The sequence below is a fragment of the Debaryomyces fabryi genome (assembly GCF_001447935.2).
Source record: "Debaryomyces fabryi strain CBS 789 chromosome Unknown contig00039, whole genome shotgun sequence".
Taxonomy (NCBI): domain Eukaryota; kingdom Fungi; phylum Ascomycota; class Pichiomycetes; order Serinales; family Debaryomycetaceae; genus Debaryomyces; species Debaryomyces fabryi.
In genome coordinates this window covers 13,543-35,415 of record NW_015385465.1, presented here as the reverse complement: position 1 = coordinate 35,415, position 21,873 = coordinate 13,543, and the positions used below count along the sequence as shown (strand labels likewise).

Here is a 21,873-nt window from a genome sequence, read left to right as displayed (position 1 = left end):
TTTACATATGTTTACATATTGTGATTTTTTGCGAAATCAAAATTCATGATGACTCACGTGATTATGATTATTGGCTAACGGGACCTATTTATCATCTTCACCAATAATTTGTTGCCATGTCTTGCCTTCTTTCTTCAATTCGGCTACCAATTCATCTCTTATCTTGGATGGCAATGCTGGGCCCTTGTAAGCAAAAGCCGTGTAGAGCTCGATAAAAGTGGCACCGGCCTTACCGAATTCTAATGCGTCCTTTCCGCTGGAGATACCACCACAACCAACTAATACCAAGTCAGAGTCCTTGGTATACTTCCTCAAGGTTCTCAAGGCCTTCAATGACAATGGCTTCAATGGCTTACCTGATAATCCACCGGTTTGGTTGATCAAATTCTGGTCCGTCGTGAGTAAATTTTCAGTGGGTCTTTCGATTGTGGTATTGGAGATAATGATCCCGTCCACTTTGGCAGCCTTAGCAGAGTTGGCAATGGATTCTATCTCTGGTTCGGTCAAGTCGGGTGCAACTTTGACCAAAACTGGAGGTTTCTTGTTCACGAGGTTAACACCCAAAGTGTTTCTTTCCTTGACCACGGTGGACAATAAGTTGGTCAATTTCAGCTCGCTCTGCAAATCTCTCAAACCTGGCGTATTTGGGGAAGAAACATTGACAATCAACACATCTGCATATGGACCTAATCTGCTGACACCCTTCACGTAGTCGGTGACTTCGTCTCCGAATTTATTCTTTCCTAAGTTAATTCCCAATAACTTGCCGTTTCTGAACGAATTGGAGGAAGGCTCTTGCTCGGCATTGTGGCTGATTCTAAAGCTTTCAAGCAACTTGGCAAATCTCACTTTCAAACGGGCAACTACATTAAAGTGGCCAGTAGAATTGAACCCGTATCTGTTGATAACAGCATCATCTCTAGGTAATCTGAAAAACCTAGGAGTAGGGTTACCAGGTTGTGGCTCAGGGGTGATAGAACCGATTTCAACGTACGAAAACCCAACGTCAAATAACGCATCGATAGCTTCACCATCCTTGTCCAAACCAGCTGCCAATCCGATAGGCGACCTCAATCTCGTTCCAAATACATCAACTCCCAAAACATCCGATGTGTCATTGAGATGCTCGTCCAATAACTTGGGTGCCAACCCATATTTCATCAAAAAAATCCCCAACTTGTGGCCTTGTTCCGCATTGGTGAATTGTCTGATGAGCGGACAAAAAACATACTCATGGACCGCTGATCTAGCATCAAATAAATAAAATCCTCCAATTGTAGCTCCAAACACTCCTGCTGTAAACAAGATCGATCTAGGCAAAAGGCTGGATTGTAAAACTGGTCTCGTCGATCTTAAATTGGACGTAAATCCACTGGTCGAACGATGAGAAAATCTCTTGAATTGATTAAAACGAACAAACGATTTCATATTGCAATATAGCACCTTAGTCTTATCGGCTAGCCAGTCACTTTTCTATCTACTTTGAAACGATCAAAGTCTGAATTGAAACGTCTACTTTGGTTGGGGATATTCTGGTGATAATTTCCATGATGCAAACTAAGAGTTATATGCAGACCAAAAATGAGCAGTGAGATGGACTAAAAAAAAATTTATGATGATTTCGGTAGTGAAATATTATACAATAGTGAAGAATAGAGAGTTATAATATCGTAATAATGGCACTCACAGGGAAGATGGGATCTTATGATAGATCGAACACCGAAAAATTCGAGCGAGGTGGATCGAAACAGCAGAGAAAGGCGAAATATACCAAAGATAAGAAGTTGAATGCCGGTTTAAAAAAAGTGGATAGACAGTATAAGGAAGCCGTTAGGTCAGCAGCAGGGACAGATATGTTATTACAAGAAGAAGCAGGTTTCTTAGAAGCAGAAGATCCTATGGAAAGAACGTACAAATTCAAGCAAGATGACATTGTTGAGGCTGTAGACGTGGGAGCAGCGAATAAGAAATTTGAACTCAGCTTGCCAGAATTCGGCCCGTATACTCTCGATTATAGTAGAAATGGAAGAGAGTTACTTATTGGGGGAAGAAAAGGACATGTGGCATCGGTTGACTGGAGAACTGGGAAGTTAGACTGTGAGTTGCACTTAAATGAGACTGTGAACAGTGTGAAGTATTTGCACAACGATCAATATTTTGCAGTGGCTCAAAAGAAGTACACATTCATCTATGATAAGCTTGGAACGGAATTGCATAGATTGAAGCAACATGTGGAAGCAACATTATTGGACTTTTTGCCATATCACTTTTTATTGGCAACAGCTGGGCATACAGGCTTCTTGAAGTATCACGATGTTTCTACAGGACAATTAGTTAGTGAAATAAGAACAAAACTCGGGCCCACTCAAGCTATGAAGCAGAATCCATGGAATGCTGTCATGCATCTTGGACATGGTAACGGTACTGTTTCTTTATGGTCTCCTAATATGTCGACTCCTTTGGCTAAAATTCAGTCGTCCAGAGGACCAGTTAGAGACGTAGCAATTGACAGAGAAGGTAAATATATGGCAGTGAGTGGTGCCGATAAAACATTAAAGATATGGGATTTACGTAAATTCAAAGAGATAGACAGTTACTATACACCAACCCCGGCATCATCCTTAGATATCTCTGATACTGGATTATTATCGGTGTCATGGGGTCCACACGTTACTGTATGGAAAGATGTTTTCAAGTCGAAACAGAATAGTCCATATATGAATCACTTAATACCAAGCAGTAAAATTGAAAAGATTAAGTTCGTACCCTTTGAAGATATTTTAGGTGCGGGACATGAAAAGGGAATGTCATCATTGATAATACCAGGTTCTGGTGAAGCTAATTATGATGCATTAGAATTGAATCCATACGAGACTGCTAAGCAAAGACAACAACAAGAAGTCAGATCATTAATCAATAAGTTATCTCCTGATACTATATCACTTGACCCTAATGTAATCGGAACAGTAGATAAAAGGTCCAGCAGCATGAGATTAAAGCCGCAAGAAATAAATGAATTGGTATCTCAAGAGAACCAAGATAAAGAAGATAAGATGGCAGTAAGACCAGAAGTAAAGGGTAAAAACTCAGCATTAAGAAGACATCTTAGAAAGAAGAAGCAAAACGTCATAGATCAAAGAAAATTACGTATTGAAAAGAACTTGAAGATGGAAAAAGAAGCAAGACAAAGGAGACATAGGGAATTCAAAGGCATTCCTGAAGAAAAGGATTTATTGGGACCTGCATTATCTAGATTTAAATAATCATAAATTTAATAAACTATATATTAATTTTTGATATTGTTGATTCTCCCATATAATGGAATCTATAAACTCTACTTCTCTCTGAACAACAAAATTCTTCTTTTTAGTAACGTCATCATAATTTCCTTCTGGTGTTCTAATCGTTTTCCGCAAATTATCGATTGTCCTCAAAGTGTCACTCAGTTCGCTCACACTAGAATTGTACAGTGGTACATACTTATTTTCTCCTTCCTCCTTCATCAACAAATGCAGTTCTACTGTGACATTCCCTGATTCTAAATCAAAAGTATTGATAGTTTCCATTTCTCTAAAATCATTTCCATAAAAGTACTCGTCAATCGATTCTTTATCCTGGTCACTTAAAAATTCTATTGATGTTAGACCAAACGTTGACAATTTAGACGAATAAGTTCCAATCCTAAGTATTAGCTCACAAAATCTACTTATTGCACAAATGTCCTGAAATATGACTAGCTTGTAGAAATTTATAGCTTTATAGATCTGTCGTAAAACTTCAATTTTCTTTAGCTTCCTATGATTATTATCAAAATGCTTTTCTAAGGCACTCTCTATTTCTTGAATCTTTCCACTTACTTCTACAGAAATCTTTATAAAGCTTCCAGACGCATCTTGTTTAATGTCTACTTCCGGTATTTCGTTTAGTTCTAATTGTGGACTGAAGTCGTTCTCATTCAATAAAATTCCTAGCGTTTTACAAATAACGTTCGGACTTGCTATGTCTACTGGAACCGAATCAGCCGATATTGGGCTATTAGGGAAGTCTGAGATCCAATGAATGATAGACGTAATAAACTTGATATTGGTTAAAGTCGTCATGATTATGCTTAGGCCACAAATAAAAGTTGCAAAATCTATTTTTATTAATGCTGCGTATATAAACTATATAACTCAAATATATACTAATGCGATGTTCTCGCGGTAATCGAAAAGTTAGAATAATCAACAGTTATTAAATCATTCAAGATACCACCATTATTACTTATTGTGTGGTTGAAGTTCTCATAATTTTCAATCTCCGAATTAACAAACTCGATCGCTAACTTGAATTTTCCCATCGAAATATTATCATGTTTAGCTAATTTCTGTTGCAAGTTTAATTCGTCGATTATTTTAATCAACTGTGCAGAGTTTTCCATGTTGCATTGAGCAACAGGTGTAGGAGAGGATGATGATTCATTGGTATTGGATGTATTGTTGTTGTTTGCACCATCATCCAGGTGCATTTTGTGATTTAATACGATCAACCATGTATTTGAAATCTGCTCATAAGCCATCAGTCTAGTGTACTGAAATTCACTATTGGAAAAATTAGGCAACGTGTGTATCAAATCAGTCACTTCATCTAGAAATTTAAGTGAGTTGAACACATTGGTTTCGACTGGGGGTAAAAAGTTCAAGATGAAATCAGAGAGACAATTCAAGAATTCGTTCAAATATGGCTTTATACGAAGATATGAATAGTCTGACTCTGTGTCACATTTGTAAGGTAAATGATGCATGATGTTGTTGAACTTTTGTTTGATGAGTTCAATAGAGTTCGTCAAAGTTGGCTTTGGCGATATCTTATCAATAGTGTTCGATATTTCAGGATGTTCTTGTATCAAGTTTTCGAGAAGTTTCTGTAATGATGTATGGTCAAGCGCCTCAACAAGTCTGTTGATAGGTAACTTTTGACCCATAATTTTTGGAGTTCTAGATTTCTTATTTTTATAATATGTGCTAGGAGTAGCGTAATGTTTCCTATTCCCTGTTGGCTTGACTACCTTAGACTCCTGGTCCTCAGAATATCTTCGCTTTTTCCCGCTGTTATGATGGCTATTATTCACAGACTTGATGTTAGGTGTGTATCTTGGAATACTTGTAGGTAAGTCGCCTAGGCCACTGTTAACCTCTGTATTCTCAGATAAGGCCTGCGTCCCCCATGAAAATCCTGTAGACATCATTGTAAATGAAAAATGTAAAGTTTTAAGTAGTTATAGATTCTTGTTAAATAAACTGAAGCCTATATTTGAAACCCACACAAATGTAAAATAAATTATTTCCCAAATTTCTGGAAAAAATATGAAGCAACGCTAGTTAGAAATAAATAATATGAGATATGTTTAGACTAATATATTAATCTAATAATGCAAGGAATAAAGAGAAGACTTGGGCAAACCCTATTACCGTAAAACAAGATAAAAGAAATTGATGGCGAGTGATTACACAAATAGCAATTTTTTTATGTTTACCCGGATTGCTTTACACAAGCAAAGAGTAAGAATACCTATTAGCAAGCTACTAGCTACACAGGAATATAGTCCATAAAGGTACATTAAACTATATACAGTTAATAATAATCATTACTTTCATATTCTGATTCATTGAAGCTATCTTCTGACTCCGATTCTTGATCGTAGTCGGCCTCATTAAATCCCACGTATCTATTTCTTTTCAATTCAACTTCATCATCAGACTTAATGTCTTCATCATCAGTTATATAGTCACTTGTGTTAGCTACACTATTTGACAGTGAGTTGTTTGAAACGGAAGATTCTTCTTTCTCTTCCAATTCAATTTTGAGTTCATGTAATATATCGAAGCATTCCGCCAATAGAGCATTAAGTGTACCTTGGCCCTCAGGAATTTGGCCATTGATGATGAATTTTCCATCTTCTCTCAAGTTATCAAGAGAAGCAAGCTTGAACTGAAACGGATATACATCTCTTAAATTGTTAAGACCGTCGACACGCTTTATTTCCAACAAGCATTTACGAACGGTGGATAATTGATTATGAATTGGTTGCAAAGACTCCAGAACCGGTTCTGAGCTTTCCAATAACTTATAAATCAATGCATAGCATCTTCTCAACAAATATAAAATAAGAACTTGTAACTTTTTGATGCTTTTCGTGTCGAGGTCTGTGGAGGTTTCAGACGTAGTTATAGACTCGTTTAATTTAAGTCTTTGTTCCTCAATGTCCTTCAACAGTTTTTGGTACGTGTACAAGTCGGTACCTCTCATAGTCCATCTGCTAGTGATTAAAAGGTTTTCTAATTTGAATTTGATGTCAATCAAATCGGAATACAACTTTTCAAGACCTTTCACAATTTTAATTGTCTCAGGCGAAGCCGAGCCTGATATATTCAAACTTTCAAACATGTCATTAATATTATTTGTATTCTTTTGAATGGATAGGTCGTTAATAAAATTATTACAATCATCTAACAATCCATTCAAAACGCTTTGACTTGCCTCCAATTCTTCAACTGTTCCTTTCGAACTAGTAAATCTCCCCTCTTCGTCTCTTTTGTCCTTAATATCATTCAACTTACCCTTTAGTCTGTCTAATTCTTTATTAAATTCCTCTGGGCTTAACTTAGCTGATTCATTGGACGCATTTGTAAGGTAGTTTAAAAGTGACTTTCTAATAGATAATAACTCATTGAACGTAGGCTCTAAATCGGCTGGAACTTGTTTGAACTTATCCTGCAAGTAGTTCAACGACTGCTGGCACTTATTCAACTTATTTCGTAATAATAAGCTCTCCTCAGCTTTATGGAATCTCGCATCTTCGTTGTTAATCATGGCTTCATCATCCTCAGTATAACCATCATCATCGTCCGCTATATCCTCACTTGAAGTAATGATATCCTTAATCTCATCCAACCTCAATTGAATAGGATGTAAATCGTCCATGGTATACACTTGGCACTCTTTTAAATGTTCTAGCAATTTGTTCACCGTTGAAAGGGAAGAGTAAGTTGCAGGAGCAAACTTAATCAACCCACATGTTACAAAACATAAAGATAACAATTGCCAAATATCGTCGATTATAACATCATTGCCATTAGGTAAAACCAAGTTAATTCCTTTCAATTCTTCATCCTTTCTAGTTAATGTTAACTCATGAAGTAAGCTTAAAAATTCATCGTAAATTGTATAAATCTGTGTTGAGTTAATATAGATATTACGATTATTTTTCAACGAAGATAACTGTTTATAAATCTTTGAAAATTCTTCATGGAGCTGCTTTTCATATGTTGGAATTGTTTTGGTCGACATAATCACACTATCTTGTAATACCATAATGCGTACTAAGGATTGTAAGAATGATTATCTTTACATTCCGAATAGTAGCGGGATCGTCCGTTACACAAAAGTTCAATAGCAGATACTAAAAATTAACATGATTATATCAAACACCATAAATTAAACTATAAACGTAAATTAATAAGACAAAAGAAATAAAATAGTACAGGATAAGTATTGAAAGTCGTTAAAGAGAATTTTTGCATGTAATTTGTTTTAAATTTATCTACTCTGATCCGGAAATCTTTTTTTTATATTTTCATGTTCAGTCATCAGGATTTGCCACCTGTAGAACTTTTCTGGAATAGTCTGTTTCGTCCGCTAAAGAGCCATCAGATAGTCTTCTTCTTCCCATCATGATTGGATTTAATCTAGGATCAACCAAGCCAGCATTATTTCCTCCTCCTGCAGCTGCAGTGTCAGTTGGATCAGTAAATGGGTTAGACATAGGCATGTCTAATGGAGACAGAGTCTTCTTACTTCTTGACCTGCTCGTTCCTCCCGCACTAGATAACCCACTAGGTTTATCGTAGAATTCTTCTTCATCTTCTGATTCTTCATGACTATTACGGTGTCTGATGAAAAAGAATGCTAATGCTCCGAGAAGAATAGCACCTCCTACACCACCAACTACACCTCCCACGATAGCTCCCACATTCGATCCAGAGTCCTTCTTCTGTGATTTGTCGGAACTGGCACTTGTGGAAGAGCTGGACGAGGTTGCAGTAGCCGAAGGGCTCATTGTCTTGGTTTTGTAGACAACCTTACCACCTTGTGATGACAGTTGGGTCACCACGGTGGTCTGTGTTGGAGCTTCTGAAGATGATGAGCTGGATTCTGATGTAGTGGTCGAATCTTCTGAAGACAGCGATGCTGATTCAGTTGTGGATGATGATGACGAAGAAGATGATGAAGAAGAAGAAGATGATGATGATGATGATGATGATGATGACGATGATGAAGTAGATGTGGATGTTCGGGTTGCACTTGAGCTGCTGCTAGACGAGGAAGACAGCGATGATGAGGAGCTCAGACTGCTCGAATCACTGCTTCCCAGTCCTTCAGTACCCACTCCCGCATACAAACTGTACGCTTTTTTACCACCACACATTTCATCTCCATATCCGTTACACTCCACGTTACAGCTTGAAGAACTGGTGGAGTCCGAAGGCTTCAGCTTCAAACAGTAGCACTGACCCCCGTTTTTTAATGCAAACCATGCATAATCCAGACATTGCTCCGAACAAGTGGACGAACTGGCATATTGCTCTGTTCCCTTACTCTCTGCAATCAGAACCGATGAATAACATCCTTCCGAGTCTACCGCGTGTACTAATCCTATGGCATAACACACAGCTAACAATCCTGTTAATCCTATTGATCTCATTTTCGTATGTCGTAATGGGTATTTATAGACACTTATCAATGATAATCACACTAATAGCCCTTTGTATGTGTCGGCTTCCTTAAATGTGCTTATATATTGTCCTGTTTTTGAGTATATCTAACTCCAGCACGAATTTAATCTGTAATAGCCGCTTTTCTGCTCTGCCCAGTCTATGTTCAATCTGGGGTACTATTTATCACCTAGGACTTTCTTAACACGCCAATAAGTCCTGTAAATAAAAGAGTGGATAAGTTTAATATATCTATACTAACGAAAGACTGATATTTTTAAAAAGACTAGTATATTGCCTTTGGACCCGCCATGTATCAAGTTTTATTAAAATTCTCCCTGTACTGATTTGAAACTTCTTCAGCCTGAAAAATCGCGTTTTTTTTTTTAGTGCTTCTACCGAAAAAAAATTTCTGGTGAGACGAAAAGCAATTACATATTTTGGCTCATCCCTTTAGCGTGGTCTAGAACTTGAATTAGCTCCCCGGTTATGTAGGACCTATTGATGAATTCTGGCGTGGAAGTGTCGAACACTAGATGAATAAAAAGCCGTTCGTACCGAACAATAGTGGATGCATCTGATGTGCAACGAACGTCTGGTAACGTTTGAGTAGTAGTAATAGCTATTGTGAAAGCGTATTGTGTGTGTGCGTGTATATATATAGTGCAATGTATATTTCTATAACCCGAGTAGATTATATTATACCTATCGCAAAGGTCGATAATAATGCGAGTAGTTGTAAATGCAAAGAATAGTGAGTGCGAGAATTAGAATAAGCCTAGCTCGTGCTCGTGCTACAGACCCTCTAGACTTAGTGGAGTCACTGGACTGTCCTGAGGTAACGGGACGTGGTAGATGTGTAGCGACATGGCTGAATGGTTTGCAGTCTTCTTTACATTTTGTGTGGGCTAACTCATAACCAATTGCATCTTTCAGATCAATTTTGTCGAATTTATCGCCTTTTTCATTAGTACCAATTGGGGATAAGTAGGAATACGCATGGAAGGCGGCAGGAGGCTCTGCGACCACGTCAATAGAGTGGATGCGCGACTTTCCAGGCCGCGACGGGCCTGGACAGACGCGAGGCTCGCCCGAGCGATGGGTGGGCGCGGGACAATCTCGTGGATGTCGTGGATGTCGTGGATGTCGTGGAATTGTGGTTAAGGTGGTTTTGTGGGATGATGGTTGGCTTGTGATAGGGACTGATATTGGTGCAATGGGTCGTTGGTTAGCTGCCGAGGGTCGACTGGTGGGTCTAATGGTAGAAGTCATCCTGGCCACCCCTCTTGTCGACGAGTCTACTTTACGCGATGTTGGGTTTACCATGCACATTCTGGGATGGAAATTAGTGTGACGGTATGGTGACGTTGATATTGGCGTTATAAACCTATTTATATATTGGACGACGTAGAAGTAAACATCCATATTAGGCAGGCAATGCAACCGTTGCTCGCATCAGGAAATAAGCGTTTTACAGAGCGTGTGCGGGTAACGTTTTCACCATAATGAGTCCCATTATCGAGTCTATCACTCCAGTGGCTGCAAGAGCAGTAATACCAGAGTTCGTATCATAGGGAGGGCTTACTTCAACAACATCACCGCCTATTACATTAATGCCTTCTAATCCATCTAAAATCGACAAGAGCTCGCGCGCTGTCCACCCTCCAACTTCCACGGTACCAGTCCCGGGAGCAGTGGCAGGATCCAACACATCGATATCTACCGAAATATATACAGGCATGGAGCCTACAGCCTGTTTGATGGACTCGACAATATTGGCCCTGCCTAAGTTGTCAAGATCTCGGGCAGTAATGGTATTAAACCCACAGTGGTGCTTATCATGGTGTAAATCATAGTGATAGTCGATGTAGGGCGCGCGCATGCCCAAATGGAAGCACGAGCCTTTATTCAAATAGCCCTGCTCAGCAGCATAATGGAGAAATGTGCCGTGGTTGAGAGACATGTAGTTAGTTATGCCGCCACCAAGCTTCTTAGGGTCCCAAGTATCAATATGTGAGTCAAAATGGAGCACGGAGAGGGGGCCGTATTGCTCATAAGCAGATTTCAATGCCATAAGTGTTATCGTATGGTCTCCTCCCATAGTAATAATCTTCGGTTTATGACCGCTTGCATGCTTGTGAATCGATCTTTGACCTCTGTATAGTTGATTGAGGGCTATTCTGTTATCAAATGGTGTCATGGGGACATCTCCACAATCAATTATGCTGAGGTTGTGACTGCGAGGGTCATATGGATTAATCTCCGTCATGTTGGTGTTGGGGTTGCCTCTACCCCTGTCTGGAGACACGCCACCTAGTCTCTTACTAGCCAGTCTAATTGCATCAGGCCCAAAGCGAGCCCCCGGTCTGAATGATACTCCTGTGTCGAATGGTGCTCCTACTACAGCAATATCGATTTTTTCGTCGAATAATTTAGGATCGAAACAATTAAAATGCTTAAAGTGACCATAGGTAGTTATGCCTCCAAATATGTTGTGAGCTTCGTCATAGATATCGGATGTATCATCGTCGTCTGGAAAGTGTACTTTAGGCCTATACTTCCAATATGATTCATGGGATTTCTCGTAGTATAGATCATTATGCTTTTGATGCATATTTGATTTTTGTGATAGATGATACATATCAAGCACCTGCTGAAATGAACCAATATCGGTTGGATCAAACTGGCTCAAGTCAATTTTTGAAGTTTCTGTTATCCTGTCGTATTTCGCATCCCTCGTAAGTTCTCCGTTATAAAGTAATTCTTGCTTATAATTATTCGATTCTGTCGAAGCAACTAGCTCTCCATATACTGAGTCTATGAAAGTTTCCTCGTACAGACCTATTGCTATGCATGATACAATTGAGACCAATTGTGCTACTATTGCTAGTTTTCTGTATATCATTGTATGCTTCTTACAATAGTGCCAAAAAAATTTTGCGATTTGAATTTCTTGTATATTAATGGGTGCAAAGTAGCGGCTCCCAATTAGGAATGTACATGCGCTATATACTTATCTATACATATTGCCAAGAGTAATTGCTTTGACTACAGTATAATCATCAATACCGTATAAAGAGCCTTCTCTACCGAATCCTGATTCTTTAACACCTCCAAATGGCATTGCCGCATCAGTGAAAAGGCCAGTATTCACCGCTACCATACCAGATTCCAAGTATTCAGACATAAACCAAATATTGTTCAAATTTTCTGAAAAGACATAAGAAGCTAATCCATATGGAGTATCATTACACCACTCTAAAACTTGTTCCTTGGTATCGAATTTCAGCAAAGCTGCCAAAGGACCGAATGTTTCTTCTTTAACAACCACCATTTCTTGTGTAACATCCTTAACGACTGTAGGAGAATAGAAATTTTTACCCAACTTTGGTAATCTGCCCCCTTCTACTAATACTTGAGCTCCCTTTTCAACAGCATCCTTAATGTGGTCTTCTACCTTTGTAATGGCTTTGTCGTTGATTAAACATCCGTGGGTAACTCCTTTTTCTAATCCATTACCGATCTTAAATTCCTTCACCTTTTCAGAAAACTTTTCACAAAACTTATCGTATACACCACTTTGAATATAGAGACGGTTGGCACAGACGCATGTTTGACCTAAGGATCTAAATTTAGAAGCAATGGATTGATCAACAGCAAGATCCAAGTCAGCGTCATTAAAAATAATAATTGGTGCATTACCTCCCAATTCCATTGACAATTTCTTCAAGGTCGAGGATGATTGTTTCATTAACAACTTACCTACTGGGGTGGATCCTGTGAATGAAATTTTCTTAATACGAGGGGATTCACAAAATTCCAATCCCACTTTAGGGGTATTTTCGGTCGATGCTAACACAACGTTGAAAGTACCCTTTGGAAATCCGGCTTTTTCAGCCAAGTAAGCCAATGCCAAAGATGAAAGTGGAGTTTGGCCATCTGGTTTTAAAATAGTAGTACATCCAGCAGCGAAAGAAGGCGCCAATTTTCTTGCTCCCATAGCTGTGGGGAAATTGAATGGACATAATAATCCAACCACACCAATAGGCTGTTTGTAAGTAATCACTTTGTTGTTATTATTGGATGGTTGAATAGTATTACCATAGATACGCTTGGCTTCTTCGGCAAACCATTCGAAGTACGATGCTGCATATTTGATTTCTCCAGTAGCATCTGTTAAACATTTACCATTTTCCCAGGTTAAGATCTTAGCTAAATCTTCAATATTTTCCAACATAAGATCATTCAACTTTCTCAACCATCTAGCTCTATCGTATGCATTTGACTTTTTGAAGGTTTTGAAGGCCCCTTCAGCTTTTTCAATAGCAAACGCAATTTCCTCTGGTGTCTGATCGGGCAATTCAATGATTTCAGTTTCGGTTGCTGGATCGATCACCTTAAAGGTTTTGGTCGATTTTGATTCAAACCATTCACCATTAATGTAAGGTTTAGTTCTGATTAAGTCTGGGTTATTCAATGTTGGATTAGACATCGTTCGTTACTATATTAAATAAACTAATATAATTGATGGTAATTACTGAAATATATAGTTACAATTCACATTTGTTCCGCGCGGTTATGCCCAATTAGGTAATAAGCGTCCAACGGCTACTCGTTAACTGATAGGAGTGGATAGCTTTTAGTAAAAATATAATAGATATGAATTATATTACATTATTTTTAGCTGCTATCGGCTTAACGGTAGCTACTGTTGAAGTAGATAAATCTTTCTATAGTGAATGTATACAAGATTTGAGAAACATTTTTAAAGCTAACCCGTCACTTGGTGTAAATTCATTCGTTACAGGTGACCTTAGTAACTATATAACATTACAAGTTAATAGTAATGAAGTCTTAGAGGCATTGGATAGCGGTGTGGAACTAATTAAGAGAGAGACTTTTGAAAGCTACAACATTACTGTGCCATGTAATATTACATATGACATAGATGGAAACAGTTATAACATGTCCTTGAATGGAATAACACCAGTGGTTATTAACGGAGCGATGATAGGCTTTGTACTGGATGATAATATTGAACACTTGGCTAAAAGAGGAACTGGTGACTGGATAACGGGCGTTATTGTTTTGGTGTTATGTGGCTATATAGTTATAAAGGCAGGAGTCAAGTCTGAACAGTCTGGTAAGTGGAACCAAGTGTTAGCATTCGCTAAAGAAGCGGCATTCGAGGAAGCCGCTTTCTTAGGTGATATGGTGTTTACCTTTTGGGTACACATGAGGTATGGGCCGAACCAAAACTGGGGAGCCGTAACCTCTGATGGTGAAGGTGATTCAGAGGCCATAGTTAACAATGCTTATATAAACAACGAAAAGAGAAGTTACACGGCCCCGAGAGGTGATTATCCGCCTGGATGTAAAGCTATATCGAGCCTGGAATCGAATAGTATGGCATTAAGTGAGATTAACATTTAGAGACCTGTAATATTGTTCTATTGATGATAAGTCTGTGGCTGCGTGTAATGATTTATCAACTCAATACCAGTAAAAGACATTAATAACTAAACTATATTTCTTCTAACTTTTACAAAAATGCAATCTTAAGGTGAATAATTCTCGCATCAATGCAAAGTAATTTTTCGAAATGTGATTTAGATCATATGGAATGTTCTTATATGTGATACACCCCACAGTATTATGATTGATTTTCAAATGCTTGTCCACAAAAGTAACCTTACGTGCCTATTACGACATCAGCAAATACTGAAAACCCTTGATTTTCATGGTCATCAACGGTCATATATAACAGATCTTCCAACTTTTGCTTTCATAGGTGCACGATGTTCACAGCGAATCATTGAAAAATGCAAATTTAATTATAGAAGTAAATCAGGGACGTAAACGTCTTTTTTCGATCTAGATAGAAGTGGAATGGATATTATTTTCTACTTTTGGACTCTTTTTTATCTTTAGCAATGCAATCGAATTAGAGGGTATAGTCTTAATGTCCTTTACCATAAATCTAACATTTAAACAGATTCAACTTTTCATTATTATCTTTTTCAACTATTGATCGAAATTGACTTTATATATAATGTGACGAACACCTCCTCTTGAATAAAATAAACCTAAGGCTTATATTTTTTTTATTCTCTTATTGTAAGATACAGGTGGGTATCAAAAACTAAATTTAATGATTTTAACCATTTTAACTTCTTGTTTAGGTCATGTATGTATGTTGAATTTCTAAATACTTGCCATTGTCAGTGATGGCGGCTTCCTACTTTAGAATGTCTTCAAGATAAAACTAACTGGTCTTATGTCAATTGCAATATTATGAATGTTTCGCAAAAACGCAATATTTCATAAAAATCCATGAATTTTGCAATGCAAGGCATGAGGAAGAATAAAATGGACATAAGAGAATCAGTTTTAAAATTCATGATTTTAAAGGGAGAAAGAATCAATCTCATGTATAGAAATAACAAGCATATGGTGAAATGGAAAAATTTCCACCAACTCATCTATTCATCTAACATAGCATTGTTCTATTCCTATGCTGAATTTGTACCATATCAAATAATTACTAAGTCCATATGCCATCACCTTTAGGATCACTTCACGACAGAAAGGTATAAAGCAGTCTGTTTACTAATATATCTATATAAGCTTTTGATGACCATTAAATCTGACTAATGTTAATTATGACACAAGACCATTTTACGTTAATCAACATATACGATTTCGTGCGCATTATCACCGTTAAGCCTTCTAAGCTTGAACTTTCAAGATTCATAGTAGAAAACATGATATGAATAGATCAATTCTCATCTTTGTTACATAGATATCGAAACATCGATTAATTGTGAATTTCACTGGTGCTGGCCGTTTTCTAATTTTCTCTCAGGGAGTTTAGAAAAAAAGCGGGCATAACTAGAATATCGGGAATAGGAACGATATAAAGTGACTTTAGATCCGAATATCTACGATGGGTCGAACATTTTTGTCCCTGTTTGATGACAAAGTGCCCGAGAGTACTATGCGTACGGAGCGGGTTTAAAGCGGGTTTTGTCAATTTTTAGTTTCGGAGCAGACATATTTGGTTTTCATCCGAGCCCGCTCACTAAGAAACGGCAGTAAAATTTTTATTTCCGCTTATCGCCCTAAAGCCCGTCTCTATAACTAAGCACAATTATATATATATATAGATCGCCATTTGTTACATAGATGACAATTATGTTCTGCTGGCTATGAAAAATCGGTTTGACAAGATGTTGTTGGGATCTAACAGTACTATTGGTGATATTCAGACGGGATTCATGAAATTGATCCCCATGTATTCGATGAGACGGTCAAAGAGTGCTTCCATAAATGACGGGCTTGCAAAAAACGAAAAAACGACATCCAGAAGCACGAACCAAAGAGAACGAAGTCGTAGCTTGGAACTGGAAAGTGTTCCGAATAATAAAAATAGGTCGAAAAGAAGGTCTAGATCGAATAACAATTCGGTGAAGGTTGTAAATAGAAGCCAGGCAAAGACGATGTCTTCGCTGAAAGCATTAAGAGGAGGAAATATGCCAAAGTCCAGCATGAGCCTCTCTCCAAGTTCCAGTAATGGCGCCAGAAGTTATTCAAACTCCAGTGATAATTCGCTCCCACCTTCACCATATCTGGAGGAGGATATCCTGCCATACACATTAACAGTTGACGTATCCGAATACCATATGGAAAAGTCACATATCCACAGGTCGGGACACCATACACTTCTAGAGAGAAGAAAAGTTAGATTCGATTGACTATTGGCTCCGGGTGTTTCGGATTGAATGGGTGCAATTTATATCCCGATCCGAGCAGGAACTTCGCACGGCTGATGCAATGGTGCCAGGCATATCCAGAGTACAAACCTGACATTTCTTTGCTAAGCTTTATGACTTATGATTATTATGACCGTTACGACTTATTTATTACGTATTTATTAGATAGACTACTTGTTTCAATTAGATTATATCTATTAACATCATTCAATGTAATCCGAAACCATTAGATGGCTGCAAAATATGAGGTATATACAAGTAAGCGATAAATACCACTCTATATACAATTCGTCAAAAAGGTGACTATCACCACCATGACCGTATCAGGTTACAGTACCAAACTATACAGAAAGATGAAGATCATTTATTGTAGTAAGTATAGGCACTCTTGGAGCGCGAATATATTAATATTTGTGCGAAATCAACTTGTTTCCATATTGAGAAGTCTACCGACACGAAAATCTTTTGATCCTTGCACTGCACTGCCTTACTATCGCGATTGAAGAAGGAATTTCAATACATAAGAAGAAGTTTTCTTAACAAACAACTGGCACACCGTGGTTAATTTTACTATTTAGGCTTATCAGACATCAAAAATAACTTTGAGGTGATATACCAGTTTATCTTATTTATCTTTGATACATATTTTTACGTACAACGCCAAGTTGATATTCAAGCAATCGTTTATTGAATTCAAAGTTGATTGTGTTCAGGTCGATATATAGAAGTTTTGAATACGAAATTGAAACAAAAAGCTAATAATCCAAGAAATAATAATAATATCCAATATGCAAAGCCAACTTATCTTTTTGCTAAGTGTATTGATATATGCGGTAGCGGTTATGGGAGATATGGAGTTCACTGCCCCTAAATCAGGTAAGACATTTACGGCTAGTGGTGGAAAAGTGTCGGTAGAAATCAAGTGGGATGACGATGGTTCAGATTTGAACTTCAAAGATATCGAGAAATATATCGTATCGCTTTGTACGGGTCCTAACGACGATATCGAATGTACCACTATTGAGCAAGTGACTGACCTGACGAAAAAGTCGTACACGGCATCGATTGATGCATCCTCATTTCCAAACGGGTACTACTACTTCCAAATGTATAATACTTACGATCTGGGAATTTCTATTTTGTATACTGACAGATTCCAGTTGAAAGGTATGACAGGAGGCTCCAAGACTTTCGGATCCACCATGTCTTTATCTGTGGCTCTTACTGCCACTGGTGATGCCCCAGCTGCTACCACCGAAGGTGGTGATACATCAGTCAATTCAGCTTCTTTCTCCATCACATATACAAAACAGACCGGTAAGACTAGATATGCGCCAATGCAAACACAACCAGGATCGAAAATTACCCATACGTCTATGACAAGAAGATTTCCTACAAGTTCTTACTCCGCTTATTCTACTTACAAAAAGTCCCCCAACGTGATGACCACTCTTACTCCTGGATGGGATTACACTCCTGCCTCTAAACCTAATGGGGCTACTGTAGCACCTTATCCAAACACTGCCTACCCTGCCAGTGAAAGAATTACAGCTAAGGCATCTTTGACCACAGCCGCTAAGAAAAGAAGATGGCTTGATTAAGGATGCCCCGAGGCTAAGAGCATTTCATATCCTACATGTTTCTGTTGATTATTGATTTTATATGTCTATAGTAATAAAATTAATTCTATCGATTCGCGAAGTTTTGTGTAACATTATTTTCAAGACTAATTATAAAATTTTCAGGTCTACTATATGGACATATTATAGTGGTAACTAGAAACAAGCATGATATATTTGAAGACATTATTAAACGTTATAGACAACTCGGGAGCTCAAGTAGCTGAATGTATCAAAGTCTTACGTCATGGACCTAGAAATTTTGCTAAGGTTGGTGATGAAATAACCGTAGTCGTCAAACAGGCCAGATCAATGAACAAAGAAATAACGGGCCAATCTGCAAGTAATAGAGTGAAAAGAAGAGATATATGCCGTGCTATTGTTGTTAGAACTAAATCACCATTCATTAGACCAGACGGTTCTACCGTGAGATTTGACGATAATGCCTGCGTTTTGATTAACAAGAACGGGGACCCATTAGGAACCAGAGTATCTTCCGTTGTTGCCAAAGAATTAAGAGACTTACAATACAATAAAATCGTGTCATTAGCTCCAAAAACCTTTTAGAGAAGCATTGTTTTCTACTTTTAGTTCATGTATATATAAAATAATAAAACATTAGTGACATTTACGCCGAAATAGTGTATTTTTTTATTTATTGTGAAAATTGACCCTATAAAGCAAATGACCCTATGCAGCCTTCTATCAGAGAGACTAGTTCGTTTATGTGTGTGGTATTGGTCTTATTCATGGGTATGCCCGACATCAACCCGTTGGTCGACTCCAAAACATCATTGAAGCAATGACTCAATATCCCCAAATTATGGCCATTTGAATGCAAGTAACCTTGTAATTGAGATATGGTTTCATATGGAGTTTCGGTTCTATGTTCATTCTCCATTCCTGTCAATGACTTCGAAATCTCACCTAAACTGTTCTCTCGTTCCTCTGTTTGTCTCTGTTCTGTAGATGCATTTGCAAGCTTTCCTTGAAAAGTACTAAGCAAACCGTTTAACTCGTTTCTTATGTCTTCAATTGTTCCATCAAACTCGCTTCCTTCTCGGACATCGTTTAATCGTTCAGTTATTGATTCAAGATTAGAAGACTTCTCACTTATGATCTGCTGGTGACTGATGAATAATTTCTTCAACTCATCAATTTGACTCATTATCGATTGTTCCTCCTCATTATGTTCGTCATGAGTCGTCAATGGAGGAGATGGCATCACAGATGTTCCTTCAATCAAGACTTCTTCTTCTTCCCATATATAAATAAACGAGCGTAACTGTCAGTATATAAAGCGTAGAACCTGTCACTAAGTTTGTGAATTTTTTCGTGAGTAATCAGAAAAGTAAAAAAATTGGGCTAGTTTAACGCTAACTACATTTAAATATAACTTGATTTAAAAGATGTCTGCTGTTGACGCAGTTGAAAGAAAAGTCGAAGACTTGTCTGTTAAGGAAGAGGAACCTAAAAAACCTCAACAAAAGCCTTCCAGAAAAGAAAGAAAGGCCGCAGAAGCTGGCGGTAAAGGTCCAGGATCTTTGTACTTGGAACCACAACCAGCTTTCATTGACTCACGTATTCAGCTTTTCGATGAATTGAAGGCCAAATATGATGCTGAAATTGCTAGCAAGGAACGTAAGCCAATTCAAATCACCTTGAAAGATGGCAGTGTCAAAGAAGGTACCTCTTATGAAACCTCTCCAATGGATATCGCTACCCTGATCGGTAAGTCTTTTGCTGAAAGACAAGTTATTTCCAAGGTTAACGGTGAACAATTATGGGATTTGGAAAGACCTTTAGAAGGTGACGTCAAGTTGGATTTCTTAGATTTTGAACATCCAGAAGGTAAGGCTGTTTTCTGGCACTCTTCTGCGCACGTTTTGGGTGAATCCTGTGAATGTCATTATGGTTGTCATTTATCTCACGGTCCTCCAACTGATGACGGTTTCTTTTACGATATGTCTATCAACAACGGTGAAGGTGCAGTTTCCCAAGCAGATTTCGGTAACTTAGAAAAGGTTTCTACCAAGGCTATCAAAGAAAAGCAAAAGTTCGTTAGATTGGAAATGACCAAGGAAGATTTGTTGAAGATGTTCAGCTACAATAAGTATAAAGTTCAATTCATCAGTGACAAGATTCCAGATGGTACTTCTACCACTGTTTACAGATGTGGTCCATTAATCGATTTGTGTGTTGGTCCTCACATTCCTCATACCGGTAGAATCAAGGCTTTCAAAGTTTTAAAGAACTCCTCTTCGTATTTCTTAGGTGATTCCGCTAATGACTCTTTGCAAAGAGTTTACGGTATTTCATTCCCAGATAAGAAATTAATGGATGAACACTTAAAATTCTTGAAGGAAGCCTCTGAAAGAGACCATAGAAAGATTGGTAAAGAGCAAGAATTATTCTTTTTCAATGAATTGTCTCCAGGTTCTGCTTTCTGGTTGCCACATGGTACCAGAATTTACAACACCTTGACCGAATTGATGAGAAAGGAATATAGACAAAGAGGATACGAAGAAGTTATTACTCCTAACATGTACAACTCAAAATTATGGGAAACTTCTGGACATTGGGGTAACTACAAAGAAAATATGTTCTCTTTTGATGTTGAAAAGGAAACATTTGGTTTGAAACCAATGAACTGTCCTGGTCATTGTTTAATCTTCAAGTCTCGTGAAAGATCATACCGTGAGTTACCTTGGCGTGTTGCTGATTTCGGTGTTATCCACAGAAATGAATTTTCCGGTGCTTTATCTGGTTTGACCAGAGTTCGTCGTTTCCAACAAGATGATTCCCACATTTTCTGTACTCAAGATCAAATCGAATCTGAAATCGGAGGTGTATTTGATTTCTTGCAAAAGGTATATGGTATTTTTGGCTTCGAATTCAAGATGGAGTTGTCTACTAGACCAGAAAAATATGTCGGTGATATCGAAACCTGGAACAGTGCTGAAGCTAAGTTAGAAAATGCCTTGAACACTTTCTTGGGTAAGGGCAAATGGGAATTGAACCCAGGTGATGGTGCTTTCTATGGTCCAAAGATTGATATCATGATCAGTGATGCATTAAAGAGATGGTTCCAATGTGCAACCATCCAATTGGATTTCCAATTACCAAGTCGTTTCGAATTAGAATTTAAGGCTGAAACTAATGACAAGTCAAACACAATTGGTAGACCAGTTATGATCCACAGAGCTATCTTAGGTTCTGTCGAAAGAATGACAGCTATCTTAACCGAGCATTTCAAGGGTAAGTGGCCATTCTGGTTATCACCAAGACAAATTCTTGTTGTCCCAGTTGGTGTCAAATACTTTGAATACGCACAATCGCTTCAAAATAAATTAAATAAGGAATACGGCTTCTACGCAGATGTGGATGTCTCAGGTAATACTTTACAAAAGAAAATTAGAACCGGTCAAGTCTATAAATATAACTTCATTTTCATCGTTGGTGAACAAGAACAAGAACAACAAGGTGTCAATGTTAGAAATAGAGATATTCAAGAAGAACAAGGTAAGAATGACATGGTTAAGTTCGATGATGTTGTACAACAATTAATCAAATTAAGAGCAGAAATGAGAAGAGACAATAAATTAATTTAAATACAGCATGTTCATACATTGTTTTAACATTTATACTATATAAAATTTCCTATATATACACTATCATTTAAATTACATTTCGTTCATTTTCATTCTGGTTAAAATTGCTTCGTTTTCT

General features: G+C 37.8%; 14 protein-coding genes across 14 annotated transcripts; 6 read left to right on the top strand and 8 right to left on the bottom strand.

Annotated features, from left to right (window-relative positions):
• Positions 1-84: 84 nt before the first annotated feature.
• URA1 (dihydroorotate dehydrogenase) lies at positions 85-1,428 on the bottom strand (the record flags this gene model as incomplete). Its single annotated transcript, XM_015611135.1, has 1 exon — positions 85-1,428. One exon carries the CDS (start codon positions 1,426-1,428, stop codon positions 85-87), a length of 1,344 nt encoding a protein of 447 aa, XP_015468035.1.
• Positions 1,429-1,676: 248 nt separating this feature from the next.
• Positions 1,677-3,263, top strand: AC631_02304 (uncharacterized protein; the record flags this gene model as incomplete). The annotated part of the gene is made up of 1 exon (XM_015611134.1): positions 1,677-3,263. The coding sequence occupies one exon, from the start codon at positions 1,677-1,679 to the stop codon at positions 3,261-3,263; it is 1,587 nt and encodes a 528-aa protein (XP_015468034.1).
• On the bottom strand, positions 3,264-4,100 carry AC631_02303 (uncharacterized protein; the record flags this gene model as incomplete). The annotated part of the gene is made up of 1 exon (XM_015611133.1): positions 3,264-4,100. One exon carries the CDS (start codon positions 4,098-4,100, stop codon positions 3,264-3,266), a length of 837 nt encoding a protein of 278 aa, XP_015468033.1.
• An 83-nt stretch (positions 4,101-4,183) lies between these two features.
• On the bottom strand, positions 4,184-5,224 carry AC631_02302 (uncharacterized protein; the record flags this gene model as incomplete). The annotated part of the gene is made up of 1 exon (XM_015611132.1): positions 4,184-5,224. The coding sequence occupies one exon, from the start codon at positions 5,222-5,224 to the stop codon at positions 4,184-4,186; it is 1,041 nt and encodes a 346-aa protein (XP_015468032.1).
• A 389-nt stretch (positions 5,225-5,613) lies between these two features.
• On the bottom strand, positions 5,614-7,329 carry AC631_02301 (uncharacterized protein; the record flags this gene model as incomplete). The annotated part of the gene is made up of 1 exon (XM_015611131.1): positions 5,614-7,329. The coding sequence occupies one exon, from the start codon at positions 7,327-7,329 to the stop codon at positions 5,614-5,616; it is 1,716 nt and encodes a 571-aa protein (XP_015468031.1).
• A 292-nt stretch (positions 7,330-7,621) lies between these two features.
• Positions 7,622-8,743, bottom strand: WSC1 (Wsc1p; the record flags this gene model as incomplete). The annotated part of the gene is made up of 1 exon (XM_015611130.1): positions 7,622-8,743. One exon carries the CDS (start codon positions 8,741-8,743, stop codon positions 7,622-7,624), a length of 1,122 nt encoding a protein of 373 aa, XP_015468030.1.
• Positions 8,744-10,224: 1,481 nt separating this feature from the next.
• Positions 10,225-11,658, bottom strand: AFP99 (Afp99p; the record flags this gene model as incomplete). The annotated part of the gene is made up of 1 exon (XM_015611129.1): positions 10,225-11,658. The coding sequence occupies one exon, from the start codon at positions 11,656-11,658 to the stop codon at positions 10,225-10,227; it is 1,434 nt and encodes a 477-aa protein (XP_015468029.1).
• Positions 11,659-11,766: 108 nt separating this feature from the next.
• On the bottom strand, positions 11,767-13,245 carry AC631_02298 (succinate-semialdehyde dehydrogenase (NAD(P)(+)); the record flags this gene model as incomplete). Its single annotated transcript, XM_015611128.1, has 1 exon — positions 11,767-13,245. One exon carries the CDS (start codon positions 13,243-13,245, stop codon positions 11,767-11,769), a length of 1,479 nt encoding a protein of 492 aa, XP_015468028.1.
• A 167-nt stretch (positions 13,246-13,412) lies between these two features.
• Positions 13,413-14,186, top strand: AC631_02297 (uncharacterized protein; the record flags this gene model as incomplete). Its single annotated transcript, XM_015611127.1, has 1 exon — positions 13,413-14,186. One exon carries the CDS (start codon positions 13,413-13,415, stop codon positions 14,184-14,186), a length of 774 nt encoding a protein of 257 aa, XP_015468027.1.
• Positions 14,187-15,982: 1,796 nt separating this feature from the next.
• Positions 15,983-16,507, top strand: AC631_02296 (uncharacterized protein; the record flags this gene model as incomplete). The annotated part of the gene is made up of 1 exon (XM_015611126.1): positions 15,983-16,507. One exon carries the CDS (start codon positions 15,983-15,985, stop codon positions 16,505-16,507), a length of 525 nt encoding a protein of 174 aa, XP_015468026.1.
• An 806-nt stretch (positions 16,508-17,313) lies between these two features.
• KRE9 (Kre9p) lies at positions 17,314-18,126 on the top strand (the record flags this gene model as incomplete). The annotated part of the gene is made up of 1 exon (XM_015611125.1): positions 17,314-18,126. The coding sequence occupies one exon, from the start codon at positions 17,314-17,316 to the stop codon at positions 18,124-18,126; it is 813 nt and encodes a 270-aa protein (XP_015468025.1).
• A 186-nt stretch (positions 18,127-18,312) lies between these two features.
• On the top strand, positions 18,313-18,711 carry AC631_02294 (mitochondrial 54S ribosomal protein uL14m; the record flags this gene model as incomplete). The annotated part of the gene is made up of 1 exon (XM_015611124.1): positions 18,313-18,711. One exon carries the CDS (start codon positions 18,313-18,315, stop codon positions 18,709-18,711), a length of 399 nt encoding a protein of 132 aa, XP_015468024.1.
• Positions 18,712-18,817: 106 nt separating this feature from the next.
• On the bottom strand, positions 18,818-19,369 carry AC631_02293 (uncharacterized protein; the record flags this gene model as incomplete). The annotated part of the gene is made up of 1 exon (XM_015611123.1): positions 18,818-19,369. One exon carries the CDS (start codon positions 19,367-19,369, stop codon positions 18,818-18,820), a length of 552 nt encoding a protein of 183 aa, XP_015468023.1.
• A 184-nt stretch (positions 19,370-19,553) lies between these two features.
• On the top strand, positions 19,554-21,755 carry THS1 (threonine--tRNA ligase; the record flags this gene model as incomplete). The annotated part of the gene is made up of 1 exon (XM_015611122.1): positions 19,554-21,755. The coding sequence occupies one exon, from the start codon at positions 19,554-19,556 to the stop codon at positions 21,753-21,755; it is 2,202 nt and encodes a 733-aa protein (XP_015468022.1).
• Between the last annotated feature and the right edge of the window lie 118 nt (positions 21,756-21,873).